The sequence below is a fragment of the Periplaneta americana genome, chromosome 16 (genome assembly GCF_040183065.1).
Source record: "Periplaneta americana isolate PAMFEO1 chromosome 16, P.americana_PAMFEO1_priV1, whole genome shotgun sequence".
NCBI classification, from domain to species: domain Eukaryota; kingdom Metazoa; phylum Arthropoda; class Insecta; order Blattodea; family Blattidae; genus Periplaneta; species Periplaneta americana.
In genome coordinates this window covers 34,456,911-34,471,110 of record NC_091132.1, presented here as the reverse complement: position 1 = coordinate 34,471,110, position 14,200 = coordinate 34,456,911, and the positions used below count along the sequence as shown (strand labels likewise).

Below are 14,200 nucleotides of genomic sequence, written 5' to 3'. Positions count from 1 at the left end.
TGCAACCGCAAATTACTCTTCAAGGAACGACCACTCATATAAATTAAGGGAAAGAAGGCAGAGGTTGGACACTGGAAAGTTTTCTTTTCTCAGTCGTACTATCAGGGATTGGAATGCTTTACCTGCCGACTTACTAAAGGCTTTGCCAATAACCAAAAATATATTTAAAAATAGGCTTAAGGATTTTACTAATATACGGTAGTACATTATGCACAATATTTTGTTGTTTTACAAGTATAGTCAGTAAACAGAGAAACAGTGAATCCCCAGCGATTTATATTGGGCGTTCAGTGTGTTGTAGTGAAAGTGCAGTGAGCTTCAAGCAAATTCTGAGAGTTATAGTGGCAGAGAAAAGAGATTGATTTACAGTGAAAGGGTGTGAGTTATAATGAACGTACCAAAACAGCTTACAATAGGGTCTAGGCTAGCGATTTTAAAGTTAATGTAGTAAGTAGGATTCTACGGAATAATAAGGGTGTAATTGATGTTTTGTTATTTGGAGTGTTGTATCAGTGAAGTGTGTTGTGTCAGTGAAGTTTTATAGTTTATAGTGGTAGTGCAAAGGATTTTAACAGTAAATGTTTTTGAAGTGTTAGTGAAATCAGGATAGTGTCAATGAAATCTGTCGTAGTTTCAGTGCAGTGAGTGAGTTGTCAGCGAAATGAGTGTAGTGCTGAAAGGTACTTGTGCATGTATGAACATATATCATATACTCGTATACTCGTGGGTTTAAGTTCGAACTTAGGGTTAAGATACATATTAGATTTACTTTTAGATGTTATTATAAGTGATCGTGCTTCATTTAATTTAGGATGCTTCTTGTTAATATTTATTTATTCATTAAAGACATCAGCTCAAAGAATTTGAGTGACCACAAGGGTCCTGGATACAATAAACATGTAACTATTATTATTATTATTATTATTATTATTATTAATTGTAATTTATATTAATTGTCATTATTGAGTGTAATTAGTTACCACTTCCACCGGGTATTTGCCCATTTGCAGTGTGAATAAATACATACATTTAAGGAAAATGAAAATTAACCCTCTTCCAATAAAACTGCAAACTTCCAGCTACTTTAGGGTGGTTACTTTGACAAAGGACAACATCCCCTCAAATAAAAATACAATATGATGCTTCATTTCCATAGTTTATGAAAGCTTAATTTCTTTTCTAAATTAATTTATTTTTAATTTCTTCAAAGATAATTATTTAAGTGGAGTTACAGAATGTGTATTCGTAATAATGTAATTTGGGTTTACATCAAATGTAAAGGAATCTTTAATAGAAATAGTTTTGTTTTATAAGAATGTACATTCTTTACTGTTTTGTAATTACGTGAAAAGCAAAGAAATCAACAGATACTGTGAATGTTAAATAAGTTTCATGGTATTATTTTATTTATCAGAGCTTCCTCAAATTAGAGGCTGCCATTAGACAAAGCATACAAAACAATACAAGAACAAATAGATGATGAGAGCTAAAAGAGTAAGAAAAAAGGCAAACAAATACACAAACAAACAAAGGCAGTTTACAGAAGAAAAAAATTTCAAGTAAAGAATCAATGAAAGCTAAGAAGGAAAAAGAAAAATGATAATGGTGCGTCAATTTTTTTCCATACACTGAATTGGAGTCCATATACGTGGTTCCGTAAAAGCTTGACTGACTCTTTAATTATGAGGAGGGCCAGTTCGTTCAGAAAAGATTTGTGCAGTCCTAGGGTCTTACAGAATTGAGAAGAGAAGTTGGGTATCGTTCCTCTTGCTCCAAACATCAATCCCGTAACACTGATATCGTGAAGTTGGTATTTATCTTTATAATACGGGATGGTTGGAACGTAGATTGCTCGTTTCTCCTCATGTACGTCTTCGGGCTGTCCTTTGTACGTTTCAAACCTGATGGTGGGGTCGAGTATCATACCCTGAGACAGGGATTCGCTAATGGCGATTATGTCAATTCGTCTGTTACTGCCATTGTCGGCGGTTCCGTGGACTTCTTCATAGACGGTGTATTTTAGTTTTCTAAGGGCATCGGCCAATTTAGTTCTAATTGCATGGTGCCTATGTATACGCAATGTTTCGCCATAAGGGCAGGCTCCCAGGACATGTCCAAGGGTTTCTATCTCACTGAGGCATCACCTGCAGTGGTTAAATAGGTTATAGCGTAACAACGAAGTTAAAAACTAAACAATTTGCGTAATTAATGCATGGAATTCTTTATGTTTTGATATGCAGTAATTTGATCGAAACGTATCTGATGAGACGTTTTTGTTTACATTCTCCTATCGCAAGTCTTTCGGAGTGGAAGATTGGAGTTACACTCACCCCCATTGCAGAGCAATGACCTCAAGAAGCACTGCTACTCTTTGCAGGGTTGCAACACGTTACATTTCGTATTCTTAAAATTATTGGGCGTATAAAAAACTGAGTTGACAAAACTTGTTCGCTTTGACTTGATCTATCACCTCTGTGAATTAATGTAATAGACTCCCTTCCACCCCGTATATGAAAAGGGCTCTAGCTCTGGAATGCTTCGGATGCGGACATAAGTGTATATGAAATTATCAAATAATTTTTTTTTGTTTAAAACCATCTACCAAAGTTTATTGGAACAATTCAGAGGTATCCAGTATAAAAAAAAAAAAAAAAAAAAAAAAAACGAAATATAAGAACATCTCACCCAGCGCCCCCAGGCGGTAGTTGATTGTGACCACGATCACACCCTCGTTCAGCATGAAGTCTGGCCCGTAGAACTCTGACGTCCCAGATCCGGTGTTGAAGCCGCCTCCGTGGATGAACACCATTACCGCCAGTCGCTGCTCACCATCATCGCTAGAGGGCAGCTCCAAGCAATAACAAGACAATTCAGTACCTTCTGCTATTAGTTACAATATATTTTGCATTAAACTTTCCAATGAACTTATGTACTTATCGGAAAGATTGAAACAACTACAATAAATGATTAGTGACCTATACTTGGGCAACCGAGAGAGTTGGCTCATGCGTTCCGCACGGGACTCGCATTCGGGAGGTCTGCGGTTCAAATCCCCGGACCGACCAACCTGACTGTGGTTTCCAGTGATTTTCCACAGTTACTCCGACCAACCTGACTGTGGTTTCCAGTGATTTTCCACAGTTACTCCGACCAACCTGACTGTGGTTTCCAGTGATTTTCCACAGTTACTCCGACCAACCTGACTGTGGTTTCCAGTGATTTTCCACAGTTACTCCGACCAACCTGACTGTGGTTTCCAGTGATTTTCCACAGTTACTCCGACCAACCTGACTGTGGTTTCCAGTGATTTTCCACAGTTACTCCGACCAACCTGACTATGGTTTCCAGTGATTTTCCACAGTTACTCCGACCAATCTGACTGTGGTTTCCAGTGATTTTCCACAGTTACTCCGATCAACCTGACTATGGTTTCCAGTGATTTTCCACAGTTACTTGGCAAATGCCGGGTTGGAATTTTCATTGCCACGGTCCATTTCCCTTCCTCTTTCTTGTAGAGAAAAGAATTTATATTTCATATCCTACCATTCATCTTCATCATCTCATTCCATAGGCACATTCAGGTCTTCGTCCGCTTATGGGAGGGGCGTCCTCTCCGAAACCGTCTCTTGGGTCCAAGCCTTCCGCAATATCTCTGCCAGGATTAATTCCTTAACAGCACTTCCAAGGGCGCTTCGACATCTTGGAAGGGCCGTCGGAATGGAACCTGTGCTGCTTGGTTACCTTGTCGGTATGAACTTAAGGCGGGGGGTGTAGGGGGCCCATTCTGCCGGTGGGCTGGTACACCTCATCCTCATTCATCCCGTAATTCGGAGTGCAAAACAGGCCTCATCTGGCGACGTGCTGAAGGATTGTCCCTAACCCGCCCCTAGCCACCGTTCCCTAATTCCTATCACTAGGGTAGGACACTAACCAACTAGCTATAAAAAGTACTGTGTTTGTATGAGTGTGTATCTGACCTCCGATGGGGTGATAGCAAAGGAATGGTTAGGATAGGTGTAAGCGTCGATCAACATGGCAGTAAAAATGCTCTCTTATGTTGCAGAAATATAAATTAATAAAACATGAATACGAGAGTAAGAATTCCATAAATCAAAAAAGCAAGCTGACAACTACCCGTTTCTGCGGGCAGTCTAATCTTGCAGGCGTTTAAATATTGTATTAGTTCTGGAAACATAATAGCTTGATTATGCTGCTAATTACTGATAATCCATTGGATAAGAAAATAAGCTCTATAGCAGCGGTCGTCAGCGCAGAGCACCCTGGGACTAGCGTCTCTTACCCGCGGAGAACACAGGGCACCATGGTGCGCTCGTAGCTGCTAGCGGGTATGATCTCTACCTCTTCCTGCTGCACGACGGGGCACACGGGACGGTTCCGCTTACCCTTTGCACATTTCAGCGAGTGCTGACGACCACTGCTCTATAGGAATTTTTAACTCGAATCTATTTTATCTCCTATCTGCCAAAATGTTTGCACTTATTTCTTAACATCATATTTATCATACAATAAGAAACTGAAGAGATTGTTTCATGATCTCGGATTTTTAGGCTTGTTTAGCGTAGGCTGATACGTAAGTTCTTTAATGCACCTAGTTTTAGGCGATATCACCACTCAAGAGTTTCCCGTGTTGCATACATTTAAGGATTTTTACATACAATTGTTGCAACCTATCCTATTCAAGCCTAAAAATCCGAGGTCCATAATCATGACTATGTACTTACATTTGAAGTAGCTACATTATTATTTTATTACACGACCGCAAACAAAATAAGAGCAGCACAAGAAGCATCCTACCTTAGGGGTGTATACGTTCAAGAAGAGGCAGTCCTCGTCGCCCTTGAAGCCCTCGTCGAGGTAATTCTGAAAATGAGGGCTGACAGCACCCTCCTTAAGGGCATCCCGAATCCCTTCCCAAGCATCGCAGGGTTGAGGGGCCTGCAACAAAGAGCATCCACAAATCACAGTTATTGCTATAAATTTCTTTCATGTTTTATAGTCCCGTCGCTCTTATTTCCGGCAGCCAAACACGTTGGAGGTCGGCTACATTTAAACGTGTGCGTCTCTTCATTCGCTGCTGATGACGTTATGCACTTCCTAAGGCTCGATAATATAGCACGAAGTAGCAATTAATATGTCCTTCGTGCTATCCACTGACTACTAATAGTTTAATTAAATGAAATATGAAATGCTACTTTGCGCTGTATTTTACAGAATGTTTACTTTAAACCTTATCACTCAATTTTGATTTACACCACTTCTGCTCTGAACGGCTTATATAATCTTCCGCCATTTTGGCTCTTTCGTTGGCGTTCGCAGGAAGCACACGAGGACATTATTTGCCGCTCAGTTACGTGCTCAATTACAATGCGTTTCATTTATTATCATAGGAGCTACGACATGATAACGTTTAATGGTGCGGCAAATAAATTCCTCGTCTGGTAGCTCGGCAACGAAAGAACAAAAATGGCGAACGATACTACCTACTTAGACTTTATAGAGCCTAAGCGTAAGCAAAGAGGAGGAGTCACGCCGGAAATAGCAGCGACGCGACTATAGGTGATTATTTAACGAGGCTGCATCAACTGTGCATTTATCTAGCGTCGGTGGAATTTATGTTAGCGAAATGGTATTTTGGCGAGATGAGACCGAGGAAATGCAGTTGCTCGAATATCATATTGACTCCGGAGTATGCAGCACTAACAATCTCGCATCAACACGTCTTATACATAACGCTGCATGTAGGATGGCCCCACAGAAAATGTAGTAGGCTAGTAATAGTAATAGAAGTAGAAGTAGTAATAGTTGCAGTAGTAGTAATAATAATAGAAGAAACAGTTGTGGTAATAGTAGTAACAGCTGTAGTAGAAGGAGTAATTCGCGCTATACAGATCACTTCTAAATTATGAAGTGCATTTGAAAAGTTCGTGACCTGTACATAGATGGCACTGAAAACATGTGAACAATTCCGTCTCGTTGGTATTCAGAGATGATCTGTAGAATCTGGTGACCGTTAAGAATTTACATGATTCTTGTCTGCAGTAGGTCTGCATTTTGGACTGAAAATCCACCAGTAGATTTTCAATTCAGTTTACCCAATACATCTGGGTCTTAAACGGTCGCCATGCGAGAACATTTTCATTCGCCTCTCACGGTACACACAATCCTCAAATAAAAAGGCCTACTATTTATTAAACAATGTTAAGAATAAAATATGGCGAGCGAGGTGACTCACAAGGGAAGGGTTTCGGCTCGAACACGAATTTCGTATCCAAAATTTGTATACGGGTCCATCCTTACATCTCTGTAAAGCTCCCAAAAGCATTCGTTTGTGTAATGTGTGGTTTGTCTGTTAGAGCACTGTACAAGTTGAGGGGTGGGATGAGCACTGCACAAGTTAAGGAGATGGGACACCTTACCCGTAAGCCTAGCCTAGCCTAGAAGCTAGTGCGAGTGGTAAAATGTCTAAAGCCCATTTAAGAACATTTTTCTCCAACGTTCTGTCTGAAAATATTGCACCTTATCAAAAGTGTACACTGTTGTGTGATTCATTGAATGCGCACAAGAACACAACCTTAATAAATGAATCATTCCAAGGCTAGGACATGGGATGTATGATCATTCCACCTAAAAAAAAAAACTAAATATATCCAGACTCTGAATATCTATTTCCTTAGATAATACAAAATATATGCTCGGAGGATAACAGATTACATAAGGACTCTTGCTGGGAATCCAGAACTTAAATTGGGAAATCGAGTGTTTATAATGAAAATGCACTCTGTTATGCATAACCAATTGTCTGCTCTAGTATTCCACCCTATGCTTCAGTATTCCTGGCAGTCAGCCGGTTACGTGAATCCTGAACAAGTCCCGGACTTCAACAATGTAATTCAGGTGGCATTTGATTTTTCAGCACTGGAGTGTGGTTCAGAAGATTGTTCGGGTGTTGCTTCTGCGTGTTGTGCTTATTGCTCTGCTCCATGCTGTTTCATGCATTTTATAGAAAATCCTCATGTACATTTTTAAAGAAGTGTATTGACCAATACCAACCAAACAGAGAGTTACACAAATGAATGCTTTTACGGTCTTCATCATCATTGTAAGGCAAGCCTCTGTACAAATTTTTAACCAAAAATTCCTGTTCGAGGCGAAACCCTTCCCTTGTCAGTGGAAAAAACACTGGACTCGCATTTGGGAGGTCTCGTTTTCGCAAGCATCAATCTCTAAGGTTTGTATATGTTGGGCATATCTGCAGATGTATAGGGGTTTAACTGGCCGGTAGACAGCAGCAATCCTATGTGTTATTCCAAACAGACACTGGACAGCGTTATGACCTTGTAGTTACACAGTCTACAATAAAAAAGATAAAAAATATCAAGGAAAATTTATGTATAAAGGACGTACTTGTACTATGGCTTTATGTGACGATTTCAATTGCCATTCGCTAAAAGGTTGTAGAAATTTATCTCGCAGGTCGAAATGGCGACTGAACACTAACTTTCCTATTCTTTATCTGATAATTTATACGACTACCACCGTTCTTCATTCGCATGCGCTGCTATGCACGGTTATTTAGTAAGTCTATGGGTTAGCTTGCGGCTCGCTTTAACCACATCCGGAACTTCGTATCGTCGCCTGGTAGCTGCGTCACATCCGATACTACAGAATGACAAAGGAAATTTTTGGATAAGAATGGCTTGCCTCGCAGCCAGTCTGTCTTTGAAAACTACACGGACAGAGAATGTAAAAGAAAGCTTAAATACAAAATATAATAATAATAATAATAATAATAATAATAATAATAATAATAATAATAATTACTTACTTACAAATGGCTTTTAAGGAACCCGAAGGTTCATTGCCGCCCTCACATAAGCCCGCCATCGGTCCCTATCCTGTGCAAGATTAATCCAGTCTCTATCATCATAGCCCACCTCCCTCAAATCCATTTTAATATTATCCTCCCATCTACGTCTCGGCCTCCCTAAAGGTCTTTTTCCCTCCAGTCTCCCAACTAACACTCTATATGCATTTCTGGATTCGCCCATACGTGCTACATGCCCTGCCCATCTCAAACGTCTGGATTTTATGTTCCTAATTATGTCAGGTGAAGAATACAATGCGTGCAGTTCTGTGTTGTGTAACTTTCTCCATTCTCCTGTAACTTCATCCCGCTTAGCCCCAAATATTTTCCTAAGAACCTTATTCTCAAACACCCTTAACCTATGTTCTTCTCTCAGAGTGAGAGTCCAAGTTTCACAACCATACAGAACAACCGGTAATATAACTGTTTTATAAATTCTAACTTTTAGATTTTTGGACAGCAGACTGGATGATAAAAGCTTCTCAACCGAATAATAACACGCATTTCCCATATTTATTCTGCGTTTAATTTCCTCCCGAGTGTCATTTATATTTGTTACTGTTGCTCCAAGATATTTGAATTTTTCCACCTCTTCGAAGGATAAATCTCCAATTTTTATATTTCCATTTCGTACAATATTCTGGTCACGAGACATAATCATATACTTTGTCTTTTCAGGATTTACTTCCAAACCGATCACTTTACTTGCTTCAAGTAAAATTTCCGTGTTTTCCCTAACCGTTTGTGTATTTTCTCCTAACATATTCACGTCATCCGCATAGACAAGAAGCTGATGTAACCCGTTCAATTCCAAACCCTGCCTGTTATCCTGAACTTTTCTAATGGCATATTCTAGAGCGAAGTTAAAAAGTAAAGGTGATAGTGCATCTCCCTGCTTTAGCCCGCAGTGAATTGGAAAAGGATCAGATAGAAACTGACCTATACGGACTCTGCTGTATGTTTCACTGAGACACATTTTAATTAATCGAACTAGTTTCTTGGGAATACCAAATTCAATAAGAATATCATATAATACTTCCCTCTTAACCGAGTCATATGCCTTTTTGAAATCTATGAATAACTGATGTACTGTACCCTTATACTCCCATTTTTTCTCCATTATCTGTCGAATACAAAAACTCTGATCAATAGTCGATCTATTACGCCGAAAACCGCACTGGTGATCCCCAATAATTTCATCTACGTACGGAGTTAATCTTCTCAAAAGAATACTGGACAAAATTTTGTACGACGTCAACAAAAGTGATATTCCTGGAAAGTTACCACAGTTGGTTTTGTCCCCCTTTTTAAAAATAGGTAAAATTATGGACTCCTTCCATTGTTTTGGTACAATTTATTTTTCCCAAATAGCAAGTACAAGTTTATAAATTTCGCTATATAATGCACTTCCACCCTCTTGTATTAATTCTGCTGGAATTTGATCGATACCTGGAAACTTGTACTTTTTCAGATTTTCTATCGCAATTTAATAATAATAATAATAATAATAATAATAATAATAATAATAATAATAATAATAATAATAATAATAATGATAATAATAATAACAATAATCTTCCTTCTTTCTTCTTCCTATCACGTATTAAGCCTGGTGGCCTGTTACGATCTCACTCCATCGTTTCAGCGGACGGCCCAAAGATCTTGTTCCTAAAGGGCCGTAATAATAATAATAATAATAATAATAATAATAATAATAATAATAATAATAATAATAATAATAATAATAATAATAATAATGATAATAATAATAACAATAATCTTCCTTCTTTCTTCCTCCTCTCACGTATTAAGCTTGGTGGCCTGTTACGATCTCACTCCATCGTTTCAGCGGACGGCCCAAAGATCTTGTTCCTAAAGGGCCGTAATAATAATAATAATAATAATAATAATAATAATAATAATAATAATAATAATAATGATAATGATAATAATAATAACAATAATCTTCCTTCTTTCTTCCTCCTCTCACGTATTAAGCTTGGTGGCCAGTTGCGATCTCACTCCATCGTTTCAGCGGACGGCCCAAAGATTTTGTTCCTAAAGGGCCGTAATAATAATAATAATAATAATGATAATAATAATAACAATAATCTTCCTTCTTTCTTCCTCCTCTCACGTATTAAGCTTGGTGGCCTGTTACGATCTCACTCCATCGTGTCAGCGGACGGCCCAAAGATCTTGTTCCTAAAGGGCCGTAATAATAATAATAATAATAATAATAATAATAATAATAATAATAATAATAATGATAATGATAATAATAATAATAACAATAATCTTCCTTCTTTCTTCCTCCTCTCACGTATTAAGCTTGGTGGCCTGTTACGATCTCACTCCATCGTTTCAGCGGACGGCCCAAAGATCTTGTTCCTAAAGGGCCGTAATAATAATAATAATAATAATAATAATAATAATAATAATAATAATAATGATAATGATAATAATAATAACAATAATCTTCCTTCTTTCTTCCTCCTCTCACGTATTAAGCTTGGTGGCCTGTTACGATCTCACTCCATCGTTTCAGCGGACGGCCCAAAGATCTTGTTCCTAAAGGGCCGTAATAATAATAATAATAATAATAATAATAATGATAATAATAATAATAACAATAATCTTCCTTCTTTCTTCCTCCTCTCACGTATTAAGCTTGGTGGCCTGTTATGATCTCACTCCATCGTTTCAGCGGACGGCCCAAAGTTCTTGTCCTAAAGGGCCGTAATAATAATAATAATAATAATAATAATAATAATAATAATAATGATAATAATAACAATAATCTTCCTTCTTTCTTGCTCCTCTCACGTATTAAGCTTGGTGGCCTGTTACGATCTCACTCCATCGTTTCAGCGGACGGCCCAAAGATCTTGTTCCTAAAGGGCCGTAATAATAATAATAATAATAAAAATAATAATAATAATAATAATGATAATAATAATAACAATAATCTTCCTTCTTTCTTCCTCCTCTCACGTATTAAGCTTGGTGGCCTGTTACGATCTCACTCCATCGTTTCAGCGGACGGCCCAAAGATCTTGTTCCTAAAGGGCCGTAATAATAATAATAATAATAATAATAATAATAATAATAATAATAATAATAATGATAATAATAATAATAACAATAATCTTCCTTCTTTCTTCCTCCTCTCACGTATTAAGCTTGGTGGCCTGTTACGATCTCACTCCATCGTTTCAGCGGACGCCCCAAAGTTCTTGTTCCTAAAGGGCCGTAATAATAATAATAATAATAATAATAATAATAATAATAATAATAATGATAATAATAACGATAATCTTCCTTCTTTCTTGCTCCTCTCACGTATTAAGCTTGGTGGCCTGTTACGATCTCACTCCATCGTTTCAGCGGACGGCCCAAAGTTCTTGTTCCTAAAGGGCCGTAATAATAATAATAATAATAATAATAATAATAATAATAATAATAACAATAATCTTCCTTCTTTCTTGCTCCTCTCACGTATTAAGCTTGGTGGCCTGTTATGATCTCACGCCATCGTTTCAGCGGACGGCCCAAAGATCTTGTTCCTAAAGGGCCATAATAATAATAATAATAATAATAATAATAATAATAATAATAATAATAATAATAATAATAATAATAATAATAATCTTCTTCTTCTTTCTCTCAGTTTAACCTCTCCCTTTTAGGTTCTAATTACACGACCCACGCCACCCGGGTCTTACAGGGCCGCGACCTGTCGGGAGAGGAATTAATCTATGGATCACATATATACTTTTTTGACCACACAAGGACACTGAGGGCCTTCCCGGATGAGGGATCAGCTCAATGCCGGGGCCACCTCCGATACAACACAAACATTTAAGACATTACACAGCATTCACTCACACATATGAAAGGATTATGGGAAGGATCGCCGTCTATAGCCGGACTTTCAAGAGGTACAATCCCGGCATTTGCCTGGAAATAACTGAGGAAACCATGGAAAACCTCAGTTAGGATTGCCGGCCCCTGGGATCGAACCCCGGACCTCCCGAATGCAAGGCCAGCCCTCTACCACGCCGCTAGCCCGTTCGGTAATAATAATAATAATAATAATAATAATAATAATAATAATAATAATAATAATAATAATAATAATAATGGGTAATTGTTGCCAATACCAATTGCAAGGCACAAAAATCATAGCTGCATATTGTAGAACTACGTGTGGTGTGGTGCGAGAAATAAAGGAAAGAGGATACAAGATAACGAGAACACAAGGATAAGAAGGAAAATGTAAGGAGAAAAAGGGTAATACAAGGAGAACAAGGAAAGTCAAGGAGAACAAGGTGAATGCAAGAAGATAATAGGGAATACAAGGATAACTAGGGAAAGTAAAAAGCGAGAAGAACAAAGGGAATACAAGGAGAACAAGAGAAAGACAAGAAGATCAAGGGGAGAACATGGAGAACAAAGAGAACAAGGGGAATACAAGGAGGACCCCATCAGAATCGAACCCGCGATCTTCCGACTTGCAGACCAATGCCTTAATTGCGACGATATCCTCGATTGTAGAAAATATAATGTTCACATGTAGGCCTATATTCTTATATAGAACGAAAGCACTGAAAATTCTTCATAACACAAATTTTTTCACATTAAAATGAACTGGGTCAACTGAAGACTCAATTACCCATGCTGAGCGTGGGGGAAGGAGGAGCAAAAAAGCAGTGACCGCTTCCCGTGTTCTCCCCTAAAATACACATCTGAGGCTAATGGGCATTATATTGATCTGTAATTAGACACGTGTAAAATTTAAATATTGAATTGGCTGGATGTGAAACGTAGATTCTACTGTACAATTTATTACCAAACATCAGGAGTTGTACATAAAATACTTCTGGTAATTTTTCTAACGTAAACAGTGTTAGTCCTGCCCTGTAATGTCAACATTAGCGGCTGAATTACGATCTCTTGGACTGCGATAGACAATGGTTTCACAACTGATGAATAGGTCGTGATTTGTAAAGTTTTCGATAAGGTGCTTGAGTGTGCAATGAATTACACTAGACAAAAATTTGTTCTCATTATCTGTTGCATGAGATTTTTCAGTTGTTTCTATGTATTTTTTCACCAATCTGACATAAGTTTTAATGTCTATTCTATAGTTATATATCATTAGAAGTCGAAGTTGAGGCACAGTATCTCTTAAGTTATATACACACAGGATAGAACAGTATTTACAAAGCAACTGGCAAGGTAGTCCTCTGCCTCATACACATAACCATGTCAGCCGAATGGAGCTGTTGTAATGCGTAATACAGGCCCAGCAAGGGGGAAAAAGATATACCTACCTCCGCTTGAAGGGCAAACACAAATATTATGTTGGATAGAATACAATATATTATCGTTTCGCAGGTGTAAAAAAATAATATTTTTCTTAGGTCTATAAATAGTTTCTTCGAGAAATACTGTTTACAAAGGTACTGTGTAATACAATAATTATAAATAATAATAATAATAATAATAATAATAATAATAGTAATAATAATAATCATCATCATCATCACCATAATAATAATAACAATAATAATACATTAATTACAGTATAAGGAAAAGAAGAGACATAAATACAATAATTATAAAGAATAAGTCACAGAAATAAACTTGTATTTTTTTAATTGGGTTATTTTACGACGCTTTTTAACTGCTATGGTTATCTAGCGTGTGAATGATATGAAGGTGATAATGCCAATGAAATAACTCCAGGGTCCAGCGCCGAAAGTTACCCAGCATTTCCTCTTACTGTGTTGAGGGAAAACTTGTCTCAAAATAATAAAATTATTATAAAAAACGTTTAGATAACAATATATTTTATTAAATATAAATCTAACCCCTGTACGAGTAAAGCTCGTGTTCGGGGGAGGGGGAACTGAGCATGCAGTAGTTTAATATATTATTTCGAAGAAAGGAAGGTAATATTATACTTAAAATGAAAATAACTTGAGTACTGCATTTAGTATGAATTTAATATTAGTAAGAAGTCAGAATGAAAGTTTCTGGGTTAACTTGATAATAAAAGAGTAAACTGAGAACAAAAGAATTAAAATGAAATAGGCCTATCATCAAAATCATAAGATAATAATTAAAATATATCAGTCAAAAATATCATATTAATTTAAATAGAGCATTCTACATATTTCTTTTAATTTTATTTTCAAATTAAATGTTACAGTTTTTCAACATAGATGCTTCGAAAGCATGCCATTTTTAGTTGGTTATTTAACGACGCTGTATCAACTACGAGGTTATTTAGCGTCGATTAGATTGGTG

General features: G+C 37.2%; 1 protein-coding gene across 1 annotated transcript in view; it reads right to left on the bottom strand.

Moving 5' to 3' along the window:
• Positions 1-14,200, bottom strand: part of LOC138691183 (juvenile hormone esterase-like) — a 68,419-nt gene that overhangs the window by 20,886 nt on the left and 33,333 nt on the right. Inside the window, exons 2-3 of the mRNA XM_069812961.1 lie at positions 4,816-4,956; positions 2,686-2,848 (exon numbers count right to left, since the gene is read on the bottom strand). Of these exons, the coding sequence (XP_069669062.1) occupies positions 2,686-2,848; positions 4,816-4,956 (304 nt within the window). The remainder of the gene's footprint in view (positions 1-2,685; positions 2,849-4,815; positions 4,957-14,200) is intronic.